Source organism: Sus scrofa, chromosome 3, assembly GCF_054392235.1.
Source record: "Sus scrofa isolate SSC_HxYL_T2T_F1_AM1 chromosome 3, Sscrofa_HxYL_maternal_Yorkshire_Landrace_v2.0, whole genome shotgun sequence".
Lineage (NCBI taxonomy): Eukaryota > Metazoa > Chordata > Mammalia > Artiodactyla > Suidae > Sus > Sus scrofa.
This window is the reverse complement of record NC_139385.1, coordinates 124,082,012-124,105,396: the sequence shown is the minus strand read 5'-3', so window position 1 is coordinate 124,105,396 and position 23,385 is coordinate 124,082,012. Positions and strand designations below refer to the sequence as shown.

Sequence of the window (23,385 nt, the reverse complement as noted above, 5' to 3'; positions counted from 1 at the left end):
TCCTTGGTCTCTGAACACTCGTGCGGCTGCACGGGGAGCCCTCCCTTCTGCCCACCTCCTCCTTCTCCTCTGGCTCGAGGGCCGCCCGCTCCCCTCCCCTCCCCGGGTTAACGGGCTGTGTAAAAGGCCGCCAGGGCTGGGCTGATGGATGGGGCTAGAGGTCCCCTCGAGGGCTCTTCCTCGCCCACCCCCCTTCGTCCAAGCCCCCCTTCCCAGCCCTTTCTCCCACCTCTCCCTCCACCACTTATTGCATCATCAAGGAAGGCTACCAAGAGGAAAGGGCTTCTGGATAAGCCAGAGGAGAGGTGGGTTGGGAGATAACAGGGCTGGGCAGGCAGCTCCCGAAGATAAGGATTCCTGGACTCCCTCGGGAGTGTCCTATGATTGGGGGAGAATGTTCCTGATTCTTCTGTCCTCCCCTGTTCCTGAAAGAGCGATGCCTGGAGGGGGGTGGAAAGGCAGGGGGTGTGGAAAAGGCTGGGGACATAGTGCAGCCAGAACTGAATTTGAATCTCAACTCTCAACAGTTGTTAGCTACAGGATCCTGGGGCAGGTGAGCCTCAGTTTCTCCATCTGTAAAGCTCAGACAACACCGTCTGCCTCAGAGTGCATGGCACCCAGTGTGAGCTCGGTAAATGCTGGCTCCCGTCCCTGCTGTCAGAGCACCAGGTCACCCTGTTTCCCTGAAATCCCTCCCCTGCTGCCTAGATTCCGCCCTAAAAGGAAATGCTTTCCCACAAGCCCTCTAAAGTACCAGGTACCCTCACACCCACGATATCATGTAACCCTTCTTTTTCATAAATAGGAAAGCCGGAACCAGAATATTAGCAGAAAGCCCAGGCAGCACCAAGCAGCCTAAACACAGAGCCCCAGGATCAGCAAGCCAGCAGCAGCAGGTTGCTGGGAAGGAGTCAAAAAGAGTTTTGCTGAGAAATTCAGCTGGGCAAGAGCTGCTAAGGGGCCTGGGTGGGAGTGAGTGCCACCCCTGGCACTTGCTGGGTGACCTTGGGGAAGCCCTTTTCCCTCTCCAAGCCCCGGCTTCCTCTTCCTCATTTTGCAGGGGTAGGGGGTCGAGACGGACTGCCTGCTTTGGGAGGTCTCTTCCTGCCCTGAACATTCTGTTCCCCACCCTGCAAAGAGATCCAGCGTTGTGCACGTAGGGTCGGGCTACAGCGTAAGGCGGTTCAGCAGCGTGGAAATCTAGCCCTTGCTTTCTCCACTCTCCGTTGCCTCCCTCTTCCCCACCCCCAGCCCGTCACTCGTCACTCGGGGCCTGTAATCAATGAGTCGTAAAATGAGAACGTATCAGGGACTAGCAAAGCATGGCGAGCAGCTGGGGCAGCCTTGGCACCGCACGTGATGGACTGCCAGCCCTTCGCCAGCACCCAGTCTCCCACGCCCGACTCGGCCAGTAGGCCAGCGACGACTCCCCCAGCCTGGGCCAGGGGCCCCCAACTGGAGATCAGAGTCGGGAGGCCTGTTTTCAGTGAGTCCGAAAGCCTCACTTTAAAAACAAGTGATCAGATGTCTGTGTATTGACATGGAAAGATGCAATCAGGGTGTACGGCTGAATCATAAAAGCAGGTTAAATGACCTCAGCCATAAAAGGATCCTTTGATATTATGTAGAAGTGTTTGTACCTACGTGAAACTATGAGCAGAGAGACTGTGAATTAGCAGTTATCGCTGGGAGTAAGATTATGGGGGAAACACTTTCTACCTGATACATTTTCTCATATATTGCTTTTATAATTTAAAAAAATCAAGATAATTTAATTGCTGGGGGAGAAGCCTTGTAGAAATACGCATGGGCTAATGAAAATGCTCCATGCCTTTGCTTCAGGCTGTGATTATATCAACCTAGGGTGGATTATATCAACCAGTGGGCTCCTGCGGATCCAAAACACTAGATCCAGAATCAGAGCACAACGCGCTTGATTTTTCTTTTTTTTTTTAAAGAGAAAATGAACTATCCCCTAATGAGACTGGCTTGTAAGGCCAAATCTGTCAAAACACAGGATTCTTAAGACAAAGGAGAGATGATTGTGAAAGAGGTCCTTGGTATCCTCCGGGTTGGCGGCTGTGAGTCAGGGTTGGGACAGTCAGGACCTCACACAGCTTGAGAACAAAGACAATCAGCCCCATGGTCCAGCTCCAAACGGATGCAGCTTCCGCCAACCAGCCCGACCCGTGCACCTGCAGGAGCCTTCGGGAATAGCTCGCTGGGATCCCTTGGCTCCTTGCCAGCCGGCGGGCGTTCCCCTACAACCAAGCCCAGGATGCCTGGGTATCTCCCTGAGCCAAGGACCCTGGCTCGAGCTCAGGCGAAGCAGGGGAAGGTAGTAAAGGGCCTGGCAGGTTCCAGCCTACATCGGAATGACTACCCGAGGGGCTGGGAAGGGGGCTGGGGCGCAGTGGAAGGCCACCCGCTGAGGGGTGATTCTATCAGTTCCCACGTGACCCAGTAGTCCCTTTCCCCCTTCTGAGGATTCGGCACAGGAGCTGAAAGATGCAGTTTGACGCGGGTTTATTGGCGGAGCTGCGGCGGAGTCCTCCCTCTCCCTGGAATAGCCGAGGGCACAGCACCAACAGAGGGATGGACAGACAGACCCCAGATGGATACGTGGATGGTGCAGACTCATAGAGACCATAGCACAGCCACACAGGCACAGAGACCATAGCATAGGCCACAGCACCAAGAAACACACGCACACAGAGACACAAAACCACAGGGCTAGAACACACGGACAAAGTGCGGGCTTTGGGGCTCCTGCATAGACAGAGCGAGGGCCACGTGGGGAGGGGGCCCCTGCTGACCTCCCCCAGGCATAGGCACACCAACAGCACACAGACAGGCAGATGCTCCCAGCCAGCCTGCCACACAACAAATAATGAACTGCACGGAAAGGACACTGGGGCCTCCCCAGACCACAGGGAGCGGGGACCGCGGGACTTCTACACCCCCCCACTGCTCTGAGTTCCCTGTTCAGCCTGACTCCGGGCCCACGCCCCACACACACTCTGGTCTTGCCCACTGGGGCTGGGGGGTCGGCAGGTGGAAGCGGGGAGGGAGGAAGGGTGCAGGCCCAGCTCTGCCACTTCTCCGTGAGCAGGGAGGCAGGTGCTGAGAGTCCAAGGCTGAGCCAGGGGCCTGGCAGTGGGGGGAGGCAGGTGGGGCCGTGGCTCAGGCTTGGGGGGGCTCCCGGCAGCGCAGGCACTGGGCCATCTCGGGCTGGTACTGCTCGACCTGCAGGGTACAGCTGGAGAATCCAAACCGGGAGTGGAGCCGGGATGTGGCTTCAGCCAGGACAGCTTCGGGGTCAGCTGTGGAGTCTGCGGGGGAGTGATAAGAGGCAGCAGGTTCCCAGGGGAGTCAGGAATCAGGCAGGGGCCCAGATAAGGATGGGTGAAGGGGGACCCAGGGGCTCGCACGCATGAAAGCATTGAACGGGAAGCTTTATTTTCTCTCGGTATTGTAGGAACAGCGTAAACCGGTCAAAGAAAAGCTGGGAGAGACTCATCCCTGATTGACCAGGCCAACACACTCAACTGTTCTTATTTTTCTAGGCTTCTCTGCTCTTTGAGTACCACTATACAGCTGTGCACTTCCGCAGCCATACCACCCCCTTTTCCAGGACAATCCAGATGTTAAATATGCTGGTCCCATTGTCCCTCTAGAGTTACCATCAAAAACCCTACAAAATATAATATTTTTGGCATCCAAATTGCATGTCTCTGATTGCTTCTTGCATCTGGAAGAAACTCAAAAATCCTTTGTCAGCTCATGAGTCACCATATATATTTTAAATAGTTGAATCATAATGTAGCTATAATTTTATATTCAGCTTTTTTTCTCTTCGCCTCATACCATAAACATTTTTCCGAGTTGCCATACAGTCTTCATAGTCATCATTTTTAATAGTTACATGATACCCCACTGCGTGGAGGAGCCCTAATTTACCTAACTCTGCCCCGTCACCAGACCTGTAGGGACTCGTGGTCTCTGAAAGGGCTGCTGGCTCCCTGCGCTAATTCAGAGACGGTGAGGCCTCTCCTGCCTCCAACATGCACGAAAGAGATTGAGAGAGAGAGACAAGAGACAGAGACCGAGAAAGCCAAAGAGACAGAAAAAAATCCCGGGAATTCAGACCATCTTTCTAGGCATGGAGGGTGGGAGGGGAAGGGGACATGTTTCCCGGAAGGGCCCGGCCGGGGCCGCTGTGGACTCACCGATGGCCAGGTGTGCAGAGGCAACGTGGTAGGTGAGCGTGAGGGACCACAGGTGCAACTCATGGGTTGCCCGGACTCCTGGCACTGACAACAGGGTATCTCGCACAGGCTCGAACCCCACACTTCGGGGGGTACCTGCAAGCAGCACCCACCACACCTTGTTTCCAAGGCCGCTCCTGCCCAGAGGTCAGGACCCCACCTCCCTGGGCCTGCGACGCTGCTCTACGGATGCTCGCTGTTCACCCCATCTCTGAATCCTCCTCCCAGCAAGAGGCCTTCTCCCCACTGTCTGCAGAGAAAAGTGGGGCCCGCAGCCCCGGAGAGAGGTCGGAGAGGGCCCTGGAGGGTGGGGAGCAGCGGTGCCTGACTCACCTTCCATGAGGACGCGGAGAACGTCTCGGAGGGTGGGAGCGGTGGATCCGAGGGCGCAGATGGAGAAGAGGAAGGTGCTGATGGGGTCAGCTGCCTTGTATTGAGGCTGTAGAGAGAAAAGCCCCACGCCTAGGAATTGGGGGATTTTCAGAGGAAGCCTTAGGGGTGTCCTAGACAAAACAGGACCTGGGAACACACTACTGCAGGTGGGGGACCAGGGTGGGGGGGACCCAGGAGTCCTGGGGAGCTGGGAACTGGAGGAGGTGGGTGCTAGGGGTCCGGGAAGGAGGAGCTGGGGTGCGGAGTTAGGGGAGGAAGGCTGGGGCAGGCTCGCATGGACGGTACCTTGAAGTAGATGAGGACGGAGGCAGCCAGCACCCCAAGGCTCTGCAGGAGGTCCCCCAGCACATGCACAAAGGCCGCCCGGACGCTGGTGTTCCCCAGGGGCAGGGCCTCCCCAGGCCCCTCCTCCAGCGGTGCATACTCTGCCCCCCTAGACCCGTGGCTGTGGGGGGGCCCAGCCTGGTGCAGCACAAAGGCCATTCTGAGGGGGAAGCAGAGCAGCTCAGCCCAGGCAGCCTGCTCCCAGCCTCCTCCGCCCATCTCCACACCTCCTTCTCTCACCTCCCCCAGAGCCCTTTCTCCACCTATCTGCCCAGCCCCAGGAAAAAGACACTACTGTCCAGGAGAGACACACGGTGCACCCTGGGGGCAAGAAGACTCGGTGCCAGAGCTGTGGATTCAGATCCTGGCCCGGCTACTGAAACAGCTATAGGCCCTGGTCAAGTCACCTCGTGGAATCCGTTTCGTTAACTGTGGACTAGGTGTGACACCACCTACCCCGCGGGGGTGGTTGCAAGCTTTAATTGAGTCAGTGCTGATGACAGCTCCCAGCAGAGCGGACAGTACACGGCAGGCCTTTAGCAAGGTCTGGGGACTCTGAATCCTAGGTCTCTACTCCTCCAGTCCCTCCTCAGGCCTCCCCAGGGCAGACAGACGAGAACGGTGGGTACAAGCTGTGTGTCTGTCGGGAGAGCCAGCCCTCCGTCCTGGAGGAGGCCCCCTCGCCCTGTATCCCACGGGTGCCTGCTCCATACTGGGACGTACAGCAGATTGGCACAGACTGCGATGCTGGCGGTCAGCAGCATGGCACCCCCCTCGATGTGGTAGTCGCTGTGCAGCAGGCGGATGAAAGCCAGGTACAGAAGGATGCCAGTGACCATCCAGAGGGAGACCACAGAGGCCAGAGCCCCCAGAGTCTCTGCAGGGGGAGACAAGCTATCAGAGGGCGGCCCGGGACCCTGACAGGTACCCTCTGGCAAGGCAGGAGGGTCATCGGGCCACGCAGAGGCCTTACCTGAACGGTGCCAGCCAAAGGTCATGGTGCGGGTGGCTGGACGGGTAGAGAGCCAAAGGGAGAAGAGGCTGCCCATCATGCTGCCCACGTCTGCCAACAGGTGGGCTGCATCGGTCATAATGGCCAGGCTGTGCGCCAAATACCCACCTGCAAGGGGAAATCAATGTGTGGCCCGTTTCCATTCAGAAAACAACATCGTGGTTATGGAGGCGTGAAAAAGAGATGGGGGGATATAGACCAAACATGCCCTGCAATTGTTCTCTGCTGATGGGATTACACATAGGTTTTGTTTTGTTTTGTTTTTGTTTTGTTTTTTTGTTTTTGCACTCATCCAGTTTTCTAGTTTTTCTATAATAACATATCGTAATAACAAGAAAGTAGGGCTTCTTAAAGACCGGTTCATACGGAGAAGCCAGCCCTCGCCCAGCCCTTGCCCTGAATCCCCTGGGTGCTGCCTGTCACCCTCTCCCCCTGCCTGAGTCCCCGGCACCCAGCGCCCCCGTCCCGGCCACCCTCATCTTCTCGGCATCTCCACCCAGGAATGTCCCTGGGACTCTGGCTGGAAAGTGGCTTCGGCAGGTGTCCGGAGGATGGGGTTGGAGGAGCTGCTTTCCGACTTACCGACGACCTCCCCGGCCATGAAGACGCAGCACACAGCACAGGCGGCGCACAGCTGCCTCTGCGCCTGCAGCCTCTCAGGGGTGAGACCCGGCTGGGGCAGGGGGTCCTTGTGGCAGTGCTGGAAGGACATCTCTGTGGGTTTGGGCTCCTCGGGGACGGGCTCTGAGGCCTCTGTGAAGAGACTGAGGCGGGCAACCCAGTTCAGCCCAGGGCCTGGCTTGTGGGCTCACCTGCTCCTCACTCCCAGGTCCTGGGTCCCCCAGACTGGCTTCAGCGATGTCGAATCTCTCTCTCTCCTTTCCCAAGGCCTGGTCAAACCCGGGAACCTTGTGGACGGAGGGCCACAGGACAGATGGGGGCTAAAGAGACAACTCAAGTCCCAGCCTCCCTGCTCACATCGTATACAGAGCCAGAGAATCTCACGGCACACCCGGAAAGCACCTGAGAGATGGTCTGGTCCACCATTTATTAAAGAATTAGAAGCGTGAGGCTCAGAGAGGGAGAGGGGCTTACGAAGGCCACACAGCTGGTTAGAGGCCCACCCAGCGGAGAGGAGACTCCAGCCAAATCAATCCATTTTGACAGGTACCGCCAGGAACACACAATGAGCAGGAAACCCTTTCTGGGAGCCTTTGGTGAAGAAGACAAATGTGTACCTAAACACTATGAGAGGCAGAAGGGAGCTGTGGCCTTAGAGCAGTTAAAACAAAGGGTTTCAGGGCTCTGACAGAGGGATAGACCTGAGGAAATTGGGGAAACAACTGAAGGAGGCTCCTGAGAAAGGCCTAGAAGAATGGGAGGGGTTTTGCTAGAGAGGAGGCACCAGGCCAAGGCAATATGAGCGGGGGGTCACGTGAAAGGAGTGGGGCTCGGCCTGTGGCCGTGACCTTGGTGCCTCCCTCCCAGACCTACATCCCGTTGCCTGCACGCCCGGTCCTCCACTTTCCCTCTCTAGACATGCAGCTGAACGTGGCGCTTTAAGAGAGGAGTAGAATGTTGGGACCCAAAAAGTCTGAAGTTCCTGGCACCGAGAACTCATGGCCAGATTCCAGAGCTGGGTTGTCATGGGGAAGAGCGAGTGCAGACTGCTGTGGCTGGGGTGGTAGCGGGAGATGCGCTAGATGGGGAGTCTGCCACATGTTAGCTGGACCGCGGCCTGAACATGGGCACCCAGCAGAGGCCCCCTTCCCGCAGGTGCCATAAGCCTCCCTTGACAAATGAATGGAGCCAGGGGGCCTCACCTGGAGATGCTAGAGGCTGAGCTCAGGCTGACTGAGTTTGAGGTCCATTCTGGCCTACTTCTCACCCCCACTACTACCCAACCTGAACCCCAGGGAGCACAGAACCTTCCACAGCATAAAGGACCTAAATAGAAAAGGAGTCCTAGAAATACTCATGGAGGTGTGACAAGAAGAAAATGAAGGCTCCAGACAGAAATGTGATCACAGCAGTCAAGTGGGGAGGGGTGCCCGGGGCCTTCTGGTTGAGGAAAGCTCTGCCAAGTGGGTGAATTCAGGTGTGAGGGAGGTGGGGGCACATTTGGTGCTCCTCGGGAAAATTCAAGTGCTGGCAGGTAGATTTGCTTCTGGGAATTCCCTTGCAAGCCTTAGAATCTGGGTGTGTATGATTGCAGGTGTGTTCCCAGAGGTGATGGGAGATGAGGGTGGTTTTGAAGCCCATCCTCGTCCTTCTGTGAGATGCACGAGGCAGTGCACACATACTGAAGCCCGGTCTGGTGGGAGAGACAGATGTGTCACAAATGCAAGGGGAAGCTGGAGCTGGGAGGGGTATAAACAAAGGCTTTGGGAGCACAGGGGAAGGAGTGACCAACTCTAATGGAAATGAGAACTTCACAGGGGGCAAAAGGTTTATGATAAGACCTAGGTAGAGAAAGGGGCTCCAGACACATGGAATGACAAGGACAAGACAGGCAGCTTGGAGGTTAAGCGTGAGAAACCAGGGGAAGGGCTAAGGAGGAGAGTGATGGGCTCAAAGGAACATCAAGGGAGACACACTGATTTAATCTTTCTTGAGCCATGAGATGGATGACCTTGCTGCTGTTCTGGTCTGGGAGGAAGAGAGGGGAGGAGGTGGAGAAGTCCAGAACAGACCAGGCCAGAGGCTCCTTGCGCAGAATTTTAGAGGAGGGGCAGGTAGGTAGGGAAGAGCTTCTTCCAGAAACTACTGCAGGATTTGGTGACTAATGGTCATATGAGAGCGAAGATAACCTGGGAGTCAGAGATGCAGGTCTGAAGAGCAAAGAGAGGATGACTGGCTTTTGGGGCAGTGGGCAAGATGCCTTCCCTGGCCGGTAAGACACAGTGCAGCCAGGCATGAAGGTAGCCACCCATCAACAGGCTGCTCCCTTTTGTTCTGCATTAATTGGGCACTAAGGAAGCTTCATTGTTGCTGTGTGGGTGTGTGTGGATGGGGGGGCCCACTACCTGCTGTTTAGGGAAAAGGGCAGTTTTCTCTCCCTGGTCCTCTGACCAACCCCCCCCAACAACAAATACTATTGAGTGGGGTAGAGGGGAGATGCAGAGAGGGGAGCCTGGCCTGAAGCAGAGTCAAAAGGAAGTGAAGAGATGCTAGGACCACGCCTGGAGCCCCCACAAGCTGCCCCCGTCTGCAGCTCTCCGCCCGGGGGGGTGGGGGGGGGGAGGGTCTGATGGGAAGTCTCCCCTTCCTTCTGCCCATCCACTCTCCTACCCGCCCAGGTTTACCTCCCCCACCCAGGAAAAGAGAAAGAAATCCAGAGGCACCACATCAGAGACAAAAGGAGAGGGGTCGAAGGGAACAGGAAAGATTGGGACAAATGAGGAAAGAGAAAAAGCCGGAGACCCTTTCAAATTCCCGAGATAAACGGACGGTGGGCCAGCAGACAAAATGGCCAGCGGAGATGGCCAGGGAGGGCCTGGTGCGGCCCAGAGTGGGGACAAGGCGGACAGAGGCAGCGGGCGCCGGGCGCGGGCGGCCGGCGGGACGCGGAGGCGGTCCTCCGGCCGCCCCCGGCCCGCTGTCCCGACCGCTCGGAGCTCCTCATTTCACACCTCGCCGCCCCCGGCCCCGTCTGTGCGGAGCCGGGAATACCCCCGCCGCCCAGACCGCACCTGCTCCTTCCTTGCCGCCCCCTCGCTTCCCCGCAGCCGCCCGCCCCCCCAGGAGGCTGGAAGACCCGCCGCGGGGCCCGGCCCCATCCTGTGCCCGGGTGCCCACGGCTGGCGGTGCTGGTGAGGGCGCCCCGACCCCGGGCGCGCGGAGGGGAGGGCCAGGGGCCTGCAGATGGGGCTGCGAAGCCCAGGCGGCGAGGGGCTCCCACCGCCAGGGCCCCGGAGCAATGCGTACTTCGGGGCACCTGGCGCGGACTCCGGCCCGACGGAGGGGCATCGCTCGCGGGGAAGTCAGACGCGGCAGGGGCGGCCCAGGGGTCAGGAGGCTTAGGGGGCGGGCCGGGGGACCGTTTCCTAGGATCTGGAGAAAGGGGCGGCCGGGAGGAGGCAGAGCGGGCTGGTGAGCGGCGGAGGTCCGGACTGGTCGGGCAGGTTGGAGGGGTCTCTGTGCGGCCAGAGGGGCCAGAGCCCAGCGCCGCAAAGCCGAGGGGGTCGCGGTGACCTGGGGCGGCCAGCTGGGGCCGCGCCGAGAGAGACAACGAAATGGACGGAAGGCAGAAGCGTGGCGCCCCGCGGCCGAGGGCCGACGCAGGTCTGTCCTACCTCTTCAAACGCAGGCCGCCACCAATGCCGCCACGGTCTCGGGGGCTCACCAGGCGAGTGGTCTCCGAGCCCCCAGCGGTGGGAGAGGGCTCCATTTCCCCGCGGCCCCGGCCGTCTAGGCCCCAGTGAGGGAGGGAGAGGCGGGGCCGATCCCGAGCCAAGTCCGAGCGGCCAGCCGACCCCCGGGATCCCCTCACGGCCGCGGGGCCACCAGAGTGGAAGGAACTGCGGCGACTGTGGCGCTGGGAGTCCGAACTGCAGATCCCGCGGCTGCTGGAGCCCCGCCCCGCGTGGGGCGAGCTCCTCAAGCCCCGCCTCCAGGCCCCTCGGCCTCTCCCCCCCACGCCCAAGCCCCGCCCCGGAGCCCCGCCCCCAGAGCCAAAGACCCATTTTCCCCAGCCAGAGCCAGGTGGAGGCGGTGGGAGCCCTGCGCTTCCCCGCCGGGTTCTAGAGCACCCCTAATCTCCATAGCCCCATTCCTGGGCGGACTAGCCCCGCCCCACCCAAGCCCCGCCCACCGGTTCCCGGCTGAGCGTCTCAATCCTGGGGACCTGCCGACCCATCTTCGCCCAAAGGGACCCCGCCCGGTGCAGGTCCGCTCCAGGGCGTCCCCCGCCCTGTCACCCGTCACCTCAGGGAACCAGCCCCCTACACGGAGGCAGAAACAGGTGTGGAGGAGAGAACCCGAAAGAATGCGGGGAGAGCAGTGTGACACATCCGGGAGAACTACAGGGACTCCGGCCAGAAACCCCTCTGTGGAGGATGTGGGGTCGGCATTCGAGAGTATTCTGCAGCCACATACAGTACAGCTCATTATTTTATTTATTTATTTATTTACAGAAAGATGGAGTGACAAAAAGCTTCTTGCTCTCCTTTGTAATTATCCCTATTTTTCCGGCGAGTAAACTGAGTCTTAGAGGAAGAAGTGTCCAATGTCATGAGACCAGTGAATAAAGGGCTGGTACTGGAACCCCATCCTCTCTCCCTCCTCGGTTCAGGGCGCCGCACTGGAGCCTGGAGACAGCGCGCGCTACCGTGTTGTCACTCAAAGGCCGGGGCAGCCGGAGGGAAGAGCGTGTCCCCTCTCTGGGGTCACAAGCCCCAAGTTCACTGAAGGAGGCTGCGTTCGGCTTGTTATCGGTGATTCCTTCCCTCCAAACCTGGAGCACCTTCCTGAGCATTACCTCATTTTGCCTCATTCTAACTAAGGCCCGGGGTTAGGAGGGACTTACAGCAAAGTCGGTGACTGAGCCTGGAGTCAGAGCTTCAAATGCTCAATGGTCGCTGCCCCTCACACCTGCTGCCAATATAGAATGAAAATGGGGTGGTGATTGGATTGTGCACTCCAAGCTGTGACACTCTAAAGAGGAAGATCCGTAGGAGGAGGAGAAAGAGTGAACACGGATGGGGAAGCGTGGAGTGGGAGTGGTTACTTAGCTCAGGCGAAACACTTCAGTCGCACCCTTCAGAATACACAGGGCTTCAGAATAGCCTTCAGAATGAATGTAGGGTTCTGGCGATAGGCATCTACCCCTAACATTGTTTTTCCAAACAATGAGACTGCGTGCGCACTTCCAAAAACAAACCAACCAAAAAACCTGGAGTAAGCGCCAGAGTGGTTGGAAGTGATGGGGTTAACCCGGGAGAGCTTCGCGGAGGAGGTGAGGTTTGAACGGATTAGGCAAGCTGGGCGGCGGGCTGGCTGTTCCGGCGGGGGAGAGTGCGGCTGGTGCCAAGGTTTGCGGGCGGCGTGTACTGAGGGATCGTACTGCGCCGGGGAGCCGTGCGGAGCGGAAGAACGAAAGGGTCTGCGCGCGCTTAGGCGCAGCGCCTCCACCCACGCCCTGCACCGGGCACCCGTTAGCCTCTCCTCCGCACTCTCCGCCCAGCTCCCCGCCCAGGGCCCAGCCCAAAGTCCTCGCCCAACAAGAGAGCGAGAGTTGGGGGGGGCTCCCCCCCCACACTCTCCCTAGAGGCATGGGGCCTCAGCTCCTTCTCCGGTTATAGGAGGGCAAACTGAATTTGCGAAAGAGGAAGCCACCAGCCAAGGTCACCTTGTTGGTCCCCGTCAGAGCTGGGGTGCAACTCGGGTCCCCGTTCGCCTGTGCCAGGGACCTGGCCCGTCCGGCCTGGCGCCGTCGGTTTTCGAAGCTCCCTCCGCACCAGGTCTGGGGCTTTGCCAATTCTGAGAGCCTTGGAGCTGTGACGCGAGAGCCACTGCTCCCTCCAGGGCGCGGCTGCGGGAGCCCTGCCCAAAGCGGCCTCGTAGAACGAGCTGGAAATAGGCACTCCGGGACCCTAGGCGAGAAAGGGGCTTCTAGGCATGCTTCAGCCGACGACGACAATAGAGGATGTGATAATGACAACAATGGCTTCCTCCGGGATTTCCCTTCCTGGGCAGCCCCTGGGGACGGACAGTCCCTGGGTGCCAGGGAGGGGGCGCAGACGCTGGCACATACCCGCCCCACCGCTGTCCCCGGGTGAGGATCGAGAAGGCAGGAAGGGAAAGTGGCTTCGGAGCAAATGGGCTGCCCTTTGCCTCAGCTCCTTGGCCTTGGAATGAGCTGCCTCTGGAAGCAGAGAGCAATAGCAGGGAGTTTGGTTTGTTTTTTGCTTGGAAATTTATATAAGACAAGCCTGGTAGTGAAACAGGTCAAACCTGTTTTTCAAAGAACCATCAAGTGACCCTATGAAAATCTTTGCAAAGGGTCCTCTTGAATGCCAGGTATGAGGAAGGCGTTCTGCACCTGGACAGGAGCTAGGATACCGAGCAGGAGTTAGAAGGTCAGCTTAGGCTAAGAACTATGCATTCAACATTTGCTGAACATTTATTTCCTGCCATCCACTTTGCTATCCTAGTTGGGGATTCCTGGTGATCAAGATAAGCGTGTTCTCTCCCTTCCTGGCTTTGACTTGATTGCAAGAGATATTTTTCTTTCTTTTTTTTTTTCCTTTTTCTAGGGCTGCACCTGCAGCATATGGAGGTTCCCAAGCTAGGGGTCTAATTGGAGCTGTAGCTGCTGGCCTATGCCAGAGCCACAGCAACGTGGGATCTGAGCCGTGTCGGCGACCTATACCACAGCTCACGGCAATGCCGGATCCTTAACCCAGTGAGCAAGGCCAAGGATCAAACCCCCAACCTCATGGTTCCTAGTCGGATTCATTAACTACTGAGCAACGACAGGAACTCCAAGAGATTTCTATCCTGCGGTTTTTAGTTACTGATTTACCCACATGCTCTTACTCCTTCTTCAGATACCTGTTTTCCCCTAAGGTGAGTCCTTAGGCCACTCTTAGTCCCAAAGGTGTTGTGGAGGCAGAAAGCCCTGGCTGTTCGAGGGAGGACAAGTCAGTTGCAGATTCCAGAGCAAGAGCAGAGGATGATAGGTCAGAAGGGGGAACCCAGGCTGCACCAGCTCATCTTGGGGGAGAAGGAGAGCCAAGCCCAGTGCTGAGGTCAGGATTTAGTCTGGGCCAGAGAGCTCAGGCAGGAAGTGGAATCCAAGCCGTGGGCAAGGGTTAACACTTGAAAGGTCTAAGCCAGGCTGAAGGGTAGGTGCAGAGGTGTTACCCCCCAGAAAGCCTTTCCTGACTCCCCCCACTCCCGCCCTGCCCAGCCCTTGGGGAAGTTATGTGCCCCTCCCTGGTGCTCTCAAGGCTCACTGTGCTTAGGTGGCAGTAGTACTCAACCACCCTGTAACAAAATCACTGGCTTGTCAGTCTCTTCGCGAGAGTATGAGCTCCCTGAAGACAGGTGTTATATCCTTCTCACCATGCGTCCTCCGGACACTGTAAGGCCTGGTACACAGTCCTCCAAAAAGCCATTCCAGAAAGGAGGAGCTGATTGGCAGAGTAGAAGCAGGATGGAAGAAGCAGGCTTTAAGTTGGAGATAGATAGGATGAAGGAGGGCTGCAGCTTGAATGTCACCTCCTCAGGGAAGCCTTCCCTGAACACCCCCCCGCCCCCAAACCAGGCCAGTGTAAGTTACGCATCCTCACCGCACACTTCTTCTTCCTTAGCACTTATCCGACTGTAATTAAATTGTTACTTGGAGAGTGTTTCTCCACTTGGCTTCCAGGATACCATAATCTGGTTCTGTTCCTGTTTCCTTGACTGCTTCCTTTCAGTCTCCTTAGCAGCTCCTCCTCATTTTCCCAACCTTTTAATGCTGAAATAGTCCAGGACTTGGCCACTGTCTGCTCTTACCTCTCTACCCTCACTCCCATGGAGATACCATCCAGTCTCAAGGCTTTAAATACTACGTAGAAACAGCAGAAAGCAATGACTGTCAAAGCTGGGTGATGGGTACATGGCGGATCATTGTACTATTCTGGTTTTGCATGTGTTTGAAACTTTCTGTTTAAAAAAAAATTTGGAGTTCCCGTCATGGCTCAGAGGTTAACGAATCTGACTGGGAACCATGAGGTTGCAGGTTCGATCCCTGGCCTTGCTCAGTGGGTTAACGATCCGGCGTTGCCGTGAGCTGTGGTGTAGGTCGCAGACGCGGCTCGAATCCTGCGTTGCTGTGGCTCTGGCGTAGGCCAGCGGCTATAGCTGCTATTCGACCCCTAGCCTGGGAACCTCCATGTGCCGCAGGAGCAGCCCAAGAAATGGCAAAAACACAAAATAAATAAATAAATAAATAAATAAATAATTTGGAGTTCCCATTGTGGCTCAGAGGTTAATGAACCTCACTGGCATCCATGAGGGTGCAGGTTTGATCCCTGGCCTTGCTCAGTGGGTTAAGGATCTGGTGTTGCCGTGAGCTGTGGTGTAGGTCGCAGACGCGCCTCAGATCCCACGTTGCTGTGGCCCTGGTGTAGGCTGGTGGCTACAGCTACAGCTGGACCCCTAGCCTGGGAACCTCCTTATGCAGTGGGTGCAGCCGTAAAAAGAGAGAAAGACAAATAAATAAATATAAAATAAAACTTTTAAAACATGGCTTCTTATACGATGATGATTCTCAGATCTCTCACTTGAACCCCAAACTCATATTCCCAAATGTCAGCTTGACCTCTCTTCTTTAATGTCTAATAGGCATCTCAGGCTTCATCTAAAATTGAGCTCCTGATCGTCACCCCATCTCAAACCTTCCAGCAGCTGTCCTCCCATGTCAGAACACAGAACTCCATCCTTGCATTTGCTCAGACCAGAAACCTTAGAGCCATCCTTGACTTCTCTATCTTTACCCCACATCCAATCTGTCAGCAAATCCTGCTCCCATCCTTGCTGAAACCACCATCATCTGCCTTGTTGATCATGGCGTCAGCCTCCCAGGTCATCTAACTTTTTCTTCTTTTGTTGCCCCTACAGTCTCTCCTCAATCCGGGCTAGGCAGCTAGGCCAGATGTCATCACCCTCCATCTCACTCAGTATCAGCCAAAGGCCTTCCACTGGCCTGCAGAACCCTATGAAATCCAGCACCCTCTGATCTCATTTCATACTACTCTCCTCGGCCATTCTGCCTTTGTGCAGGTAGCCCTAAAACACACCAGGTATATTCCCACCCCAGGGCCTTTGCATTTACTCATCTCTTTATCTATAATACACTCTGCCAAATGGCGTCAGGACTCACCTAAGGACATGCTTCCGGTCTTGACTCAAATAGCAGTCAGAGTTCCCACTATGGCACAGTGGGTTAAGAATCCAACTGCAGCAGCTTGGGTTGCTGCAGAGGTTCAGGTCAGATCCCTGGCCTGGGGTAGAAGATTAAAGGATCTGGCATTGCCACAGCTGTAGCATAGGTCACAGCTGGGCATGGATTCAATCTCTGGCCCGGGAACTTACATATGTCATGGGTGCGACCATAATATTTTTAAATTTTTTTAAACTTTGTCATTTTTATTTCTGAACTCAATAGAAATTTGTTTTTATTTTTATTTATTTTTTATAATAATGACTTTTATTTTTCCCATTATAGCTGATTTACAGTGTTCTGTCAATTTTCTACTCTACAGCAAGGGGACCAGTCACACATACCCATATACATTTTTTTCTCACATTATCATGCTCCATCATACGTGACTAGATATAGTTCCCAGTGCTACACAGCAGGATCTATTCCAAAGGCAATAGTTTGCATCTATTAACCCCACATTCCCAGTCCATCCCACTCCCTCTCTCTTTTTTTTTTTTTTTTTTTTTTGGTAATCACTTTCACAGGCCCTCTCCGCTTATCCTTTTAAAAATTGCAGTCTTGGCTCAGAGGAAACAAATCTGACTGGTATCCATGAGGACGAAGTTCAATCCCTGGCCATATGCCTCAGGTGCAGCCCAGAAAAAAAGAAAGACAGAAAAAGAAAAATCGCTGTCTTCCCTAACAAACTTTCCATCTCCACCCTCTGCTTTATGTTTTTCCACGATAATTACTACCACTTAACACACTGAATATTTTACTTTTCTTGTTTACTGTCTTATCTCCTCTCACCAGAATTTAAGCTACATGACGGCAGAAATTTTTGTCTGCTTTGTCTGCTGCTATAGTCCCTAGAACATGTTAGCACCTAATAAATATCTGTTGAAGATATTAATGACTCTGTCTTCCACGCTAAGCTATAATCTATGAGAGCCGATTCTCATTGTATCCAAGGCACTAGGCATAGAGCAATGCTGAAGAGATAGGTGTTGAGTAGGTGAATCAATTCATTAAAAGGATAGTTTGTGAGGGGAGGTGGTGTGAGGGCAGTGGTATAGAGGTGAGAAAGGAGAGGAATATTTAGGAGAGAAAAAAAGACTGATTATCATGGAAGGGTTACTTTAGGGCAGTAGTGGACAATGCATTTGGAAGGGTCACGGGGTTTAATCGTGGGGTTCACTACCAGATGCAAAGGGCTGTTTTGCAACCTGCAGGCTATGAGCAAAGAAGTGGTAACAGTGGAAGCACTGCTTTACCAACACTGATCTGGTAGCAGTATCTGGCATGAGACTGGCAGTAGGGACAACAGATAGGCGGCTAGGACAACAGGCAGCGTGACATGGAAATCCTTTCTCCGAGAGGCTTCAAGGCTGTGGGAGCTAAAAAGCAGGGGAAAATGAAAGAGCAATTTTTTTCCTGCCATGCCACGGCATCTGGAAGCTCCTAGGCCCAGGATCAAGCACATGCCACAGCAGCCACAAAACCAGATCCTTCAATCCACTGTGCCACCAGGGAATTCCTGAAAGAGCAGTTTTGAAAAAAAGAAATTCATAAGATTTTTTGGCCTGAATTCGGGGGAAAATAATGAGTCCATAGCCCATTGATGTTTGGGGTTTGAGCAGCATTATCTTGGAAAGAGTGATAGCCCTGCATACGCAGAGAAAAGCAAGCGGAACAACCAGTCTGGGGGCAAGGTCATGAGCTCAGATTTTAGAGGGTGGTTTTGAGGCAATGGGAGACTGGCATGCAGATGACACCAAGCCACGCTCAAGAAGAGTAGTGCCAGCTGAAGCCGTGCCCACAGACTGCTTCGCTGAAGTCAAGGGGAGGGAGCAAACATAGGAAGTTAAAGACCAACCCATACAGAATATCCACCATCGGGAGATGAAAGAAAGGAGAGGAGCCAGCCAGGGGGACAGGAAACTTATCGGAGATGCAGAAAGAGACTCCGAATAATGCAGAGCCACAGAACTGAAAAGACACGACCCTGGTGGAGTCGAAGAGAAAGGAAAGACGTGACTGGAGGCCCAGAATCTCTTCCCACAACATAGCCCGGTATTTTTCACTTCATTTAGTCATACGGCCTGAAATCCTGCCAGTTATTCCTTTTGTGTTAGTAAGAATTAAGAGGGCGAGGTATTAATAGTCGTTCTGACTATGAACTGAATGACCGCATTTTAATCGGATTGCTTTCCACCTAACCCTTAGGGATGAGATCATTGTGTGGAGGTGATTGTTTTATTAGAAATGTTGAGAGGAAAGGAAGTGAGAGGGGTAATTTTGGAGTCCTGACTGTGTGGGGAACACTGGGGGAGATGTTTTGGGCAGCCAGAGGGCACTGGGTAGAGGGACGAGAAAATAGGGTTCGAAGAGGCTGAGGAAAGGAAGTAGAAAGGGGATGGACGGATACCAATGACAATTTCCAAATCTTAGAGGGAGCGTCCTGATTTACCCCGTCTTCCCAGAGACAGAATGAAAAACAATTCCTCTCTTCACAAAATCGGGAAGAGCCAGGATAGAAAGAATGAGGATGACGATAAGGTTACAAGGCATTTACACCTGCCCAGCACTGTTCACATTAAATATGTGGTCCTCCTGGGGGGCTCTTCTCCCGCCTCCCGGCAGCCCTGGGAGCTATTTGCTTTCCTGTAATAAAGACTTTACTTGCTTGCAAATAAATAAATAAACAAACAAACAAATAAATAAGGCAGGTGGGCCCCAGTAGCCTGTCCTTAGGTCTGCAGAGTCTGAGGTTGCAGAGCAGAAAGGACAGGGCAGAAAGCAGCTTTTCTAGCTGGAAGCCCTCTATCTCCCACCATGAGATGTCCGCCCTGGGGGAAGACAGGCAATCAAACTGGGCCAGAGGTGCTTTGGTCACATGTACACAACCTTCAGCAGGGAGAGGGAAAGCAGGACCTTACCTGACATCACAATGAAAGGAGGCGAATGTCAGCTACAGCTCTGGTCTGTCTCTACACCTGGATTTTAAAGTGGGAAGAGAGGAGTTCCTTGGTGGTGCAGTGGGTTAAGGACCCAGCATTGTCATGGCAGGTGCTCAGGCTGCTGTTGTGGCTTGGATTTGATCGATCCCTGGCCTGGGAACTTCCACATGCCACAGGCTGAGCCAAGAAATGAATTAATAAAGTGGGGGAGTTCCCGTCGTGGCGCAGTGGTTGGCGAATCCGACTAGGAACCATGAGGTTGCAGGTTCGATCCCTGCCCTTGCTCAGTGGGTTGAGGATCCGGCATTGCCGTGAGCTGTGGTGTAGGTTGCAGACGCGGCTCGGATCCCACATTGCTGTGGCTCTGGTGTAGGCCGGTGGCTGCAGCTCCGATTAGACCCCTAGCCTGGGAACCTCCATGTGCCGTGGGAGTGGCCCGAAGAAATAGCAAAAAAAAAAAAAAAAAAAAAGACAAAAAAAATAAAATAAAATAAAGTGGGAAGGGAGCTGGTGTGTACCAGGAGCAGTCACAGTACAGGCAGTGAACTTGGCATCAGAAGACCTAGTCTGGACCTCACAGGTTGACCTTGGGCAGATTGATCCTTCTCTCTGGACCACACTTTTCTCAATTACAACATGAAGGCACTGGTTGAGAGTTAAGTCTCTGAGCTCCCTTCCAGCTCAAAAACTGTACAATCCTAGAACCTGGGGGTTGGGTATGACAAATTATGATCTCTCTCCCACTGCATATGTTTGAGAGTATAAATATGCCAGTGTCTGCTGTCTGTATGTGTGCATTCCAGCTATATGACTAAAACTTTATTGTTTGTGGGTAAATAAGGGATGCTTCTTGGTTTTCTCCAGAAGAGACCAAATGGCTTTGTGAGGTAGTAAACTTCTAAGATCACGGAGTCAAGATATGACGGGAAGGCAAATGAGTCCAGAAAAGTCTGCAGTCGGTCATCCTTCTCTAGCATGGGTACTTTAAAGTTTCGCTATTATTTTTACAACCAAATTTAATTTAGTCTTGACCTCAATCCTATAAAATGGCACAAGGAGTTCCCGTCGTGGCTCAGTGGTTAACGAATCCGACTAGGAACCATGAGGCTGCGGGTTCCATCCCTGACCTCGCTCAGTGGGTTAAGGACCCAGCGTTGCCATCTGGGAGGCTCAGATCCCGCATTGCTGTGGCTCTGGCGTAGGCCGGTGGCTACAGCTCTGATTGGACCCCTAGCCTGGGAACCTCCATATGCCGCAGGAGTGGCCCAAGAAATGGCAAAAAAAAAAAAAGACAAAAAAAAATAAAATAAAATAAAATGGCACAGGATTATACCCAAGAGGGAAGAGACTCAGAGATGAAGTGACTTACCCAAGATCACACAGTCTGTTAGAGCCAGAGCCAAAACTAAGATCTAGGGCTTCTGACTCTTGGCCTGTGTGCTCTTCCTAGTTCTTTGCTGGGTGTTAGAAGAGACCTTGTGCAGAGAAAATGGAGTCAAAAGGGGTCTGTTTCTAGATGAAGGCCAAGTGGAGGGCCCCTGGCCAGGGGAGGCCAGGACAACCTGCCTGTTTCTACTGCCATCTCTGCAGTCTGCTGGCTGCAATATCATCTCATTCAGAGCAGACACTCCGAAGACACAAAGATAATGGCTATTTCAAGAGCCAAGAACTATGATTAGAATTAATTAAAATGTCAGAGGGCAGCGATAAGAGGTAATAGCATTGTGGAGCCTCTGGCAAGATGTTTACAAACTCTTCTCAGAGCTTAATTTGCCCTCTTTCTCGGGCTCACGTCTATAAAGCAGGGATTTGATCACAACGCCTCCCAGGGTTGGCGTGGGGATCCAAGGAGACAACTACGTAAAAATGCTTCTGAAAAGGTACTCAAAAGTGTACTTGTTCATTCAACCAACCCACATTTATTCAGCACTGACAATACTCCAGGATCAGTGTTAGGAATTGGAAGAAAACAAAGACAAATAAGAATCAAGGAGCCCAGAATAGCCTTAACGATCCCTGCTAGTGTTTACCCCTGTGTCTCTTCTCTCTTTTCTTTTTACAGCTGCACCTGTGGCATATGGAAGTTGCCAGGCTAGGGATCCAACTGGAGCTGCAGCTGAGGCCTACACCACAGCTGGTGGCAACCACGGATCTTTAACCCATTGAGCAAGGCCAGGGATCGACCTGCATCCTCACAGAGATTATGCTATCAACCTGCTGAGCCATAGCGGGAGCTCCTATGTGTCGTCTTATCTCAGATCACGTGAAGAAAGGTGGGTTCTGCAGTCCTGTCCAATTCCCCAGCTAACTGCACCTGTCCTAGGGAATTCCTGTTATGGCCCAAACTCTGGGCCGCCACTGGACCAGCTGAGGGCTCCCTCTGCTATAGCTCATTCAGCGACTCATTAATTCACTGATTTTTGAGCCAGGCATGGTTCTAGGTGCTGGGGACACAGTGATGAACAAGCAGACAAGGTTCCTGCCCTCGTGGAGTTCACGGTCTACTGGTGAAGGCAGACCTTAAGCAAATCAACATGCACACAAAATTACGTATTCACAAATCATGGCAAACATGTTTATGAGATGGGGAGAGAGGAGTGGAACTCAATTTAGAAGGCCTCTCTGGGGAGGCATGAAGCTGAGAGCCACAAAGGATGAGACGTCAGCCATGCAAGTAGCCTGGGGCCGAGTCCTCCAGGCAGAGGAGAGGGAGGACGCATGGTGTCTGCAAAGACCTTCCAGAAAAGCAGAGACTAGAGCGAGCAAGCCAGTGGTACCTGATAAAGTTGGAGGGAGAGGCAAGGGCCAGACCACAGTGGGCCTGGAGATGGAGGTAAGAAGTTCACGGTAAGCGCACTGCACCTCCAGGGCCTTCTGCCCTCTTCCCAGTATTAGCTGAAGACCTGACTTGGGCTCTTCTGCTAGTTCTGTCATTCCATGATAGTGATGGACAGCTGCAAGTTAGTTAGAGAAATGTGGCCCAGTACAAACCCCCCAAAAATTGTCAGCTTCAGCTTCTTTGCTTTAAGTGATTCTCCTTAAACTCATCTAACCCAGAACCTGTGAGCCGGGTTAAGTGATATCAGAGATTTTCATCCCTACACTGATCACGGATCTACAGAAATAAATTAATCCAGTTGGGCCTGTGGTACATGGACCCCTTAGTTTGCTCAGATGGCTCACATCTTGGGGGTGCAGTACTGATTTACAACTTCAAACCTAGAAGGGGAGGTAAATGTGCACAAGGAATGGCAATAAAGGGCTAATAAAAACCACAAGAGGAGTAACAGAGAGACAGGACTGAAATAATAAGGTGCTTTCAGTTACATGCTCTAGGAGCCATTGAGTGCTTCTTCATTACGAAAAGCAGTATCACCGAAGCGGCAAATTATAAGTGGTACGAACCTCCTCGGAGATCACAGGAAGTAGAAACAAGTGCTCTCATGTCCTGTAGGTGGCATGTAAATTGATGAAGAAGATAAAGTGGTACTTAACTTTCTGGAAAGAAAGCCCTACGGATCAAAAGCCTCAAAAAAATTCTCTTTTCCAGAGAAAACCATGACTTGAAAAGATACATGTACTCCAACATTCATCGAAAAGATACATGTACTCCAACATTCATCGCAGCGCTATATACAATAGCCAAGACATGGAAACAACCTAAATGTCCATCGATAGAGGAGCGGATCAAGAAGATGGGGTGCATCTACACAATGGAATATTACTTGGCCAATAAAAGGAAAGAAATAACAGCATTTGCAGCAACATGGATGGACCTAGAAATTATCATGCTAAGTGAGGTTCGTCAGGCAGTGAGACACCAACATCATATGCTATCACTTACATGTGGGATCTAAAAAAGGACACAGTGAACTTTGCAGAACAGATACTGACCCACAGACTTTGAAAAACTTATGGTTGCCAAAGGAGACAGGTTGGGGGTGGGGGGGTGGGCTGGGGGTTTGGGATGGAAATGCTATAAAATTGGGTTATGATGATCACTGCACAACTATAAATGTAATAAAATTCATTGAGTAATAATAAAATAAATAAAAAGAAAAGAAAAAAATTCACCTCAACCCAATAATTCCACTTCTAGGAATCTACCCTAAAGAGAAAACAAAGAGATTTATTTGAAGATTGATAGGAGTTCCCGTCGTGGCGCAGTGGTTAATGAATCCAATTAGGAACCATGAGGTTGCGGGTTCTATCCCTGCCCTTGCTCAGTGGGTTAACGATCCGGTGTTGCCGTGAGCTGTGGTGTAGGTCGCAGACGCGGCTCGGATCCTGCGTTGCTGTGGCTCTGGCGTAGGCTGGCAGCTACAGCTCTGATTAGACCCCTAGCCTGGGAACCTCCATATGCCCCGGGAGTGGCCCAAGAAATGGAAAAAAGACCAAAAAATAAAATAAAAAATAAAGATTGATACATAAGAATTTTCATAATAAGATTATACTATCAAATGATTAGAAACAACCGCTCTGGATTCTATTATTACGTTATGATACATACCTTAC

At 53.3% G+C, this 23,385-nt stretch overlaps 1 protein-coding gene and 1 long non-coding RNA gene across 3 annotated transcripts; one reads left to right on the top strand and one right to left on the bottom strand.

The window, feature by feature from the left end:
* Positions 1-2,509: 2,509 nt before the first annotated feature.
* SLC30A3 (solute carrier family 30 member 3) lies at positions 2,510-10,556 on the bottom strand. 2 transcript variants are annotated; one of them, NM_001139474.1, is made up of 8 exons: positions 10,293-10,459; positions 6,580-6,761; positions 5,959-6,105; positions 5,709-5,862; positions 4,947-5,145; positions 4,602-4,707; positions 4,230-4,364; positions 3,011-3,332 (listed from the first exon to the last, which is right to left on the bottom strand). In NM_001139474.1, exons 1-8 carry the CDS (start codon positions 10,385-10,387, stop codon positions 3,184-3,186), a joined length of 1,167 nt encoding a protein of 388 aa, NP_001132946.1. In that variant the 5' UTR covers positions 10,388-10,459; the 3' UTR covers positions 3,011-3,183. The 2 variants fall into 2 exon arrangements, with proteins under 2 accessions (XP_084871457.1, NP_001132946.1); XM_085015331.1 differs by lacking the exon at positions 5,709-5,862 and having other exon boundaries at positions 2,510-3,332; positions 10,293-10,556.
* A 7,251-nt stretch (positions 10,557-17,807) lies between these two features.
* LOC146404913 (uncharacterized) lies at positions 17,808-22,939 on the top strand. The gene is made up of 2 exons (XR_002342808.2): positions 17,808-17,983; positions 22,421-22,939. It is a non-coding gene; the product is annotated as an uncharacterized LOC146404913 (long non-coding RNA).
* The last annotated feature ends 446 nt before the right edge of the window (positions 22,940-23,385 follow it).

Coding starts and splice junctions, on each gene's coding strand:
- SLC30A3 (XM_085015331.1), bottom strand. CDS start 10,387: ATGGAGCCCTCTCCCACCGCTGGGGGCTCGGAGACCACTCGCCTGGTG. Junction 6,762..10,292: donor GGCGGCCTGCGTTTGAAGAG/GTAGGACAGACC, acceptor TGCCCGCCTCAG/TCTCTTCACAGAGGCCTCAG. Junction 4,708..4,946: donor CCGTCCTCATCTACTTCAAG/GTACCGTCCATG, acceptor TTCTCTCTACAG/CCTCAATACAAGGCAGCTGA.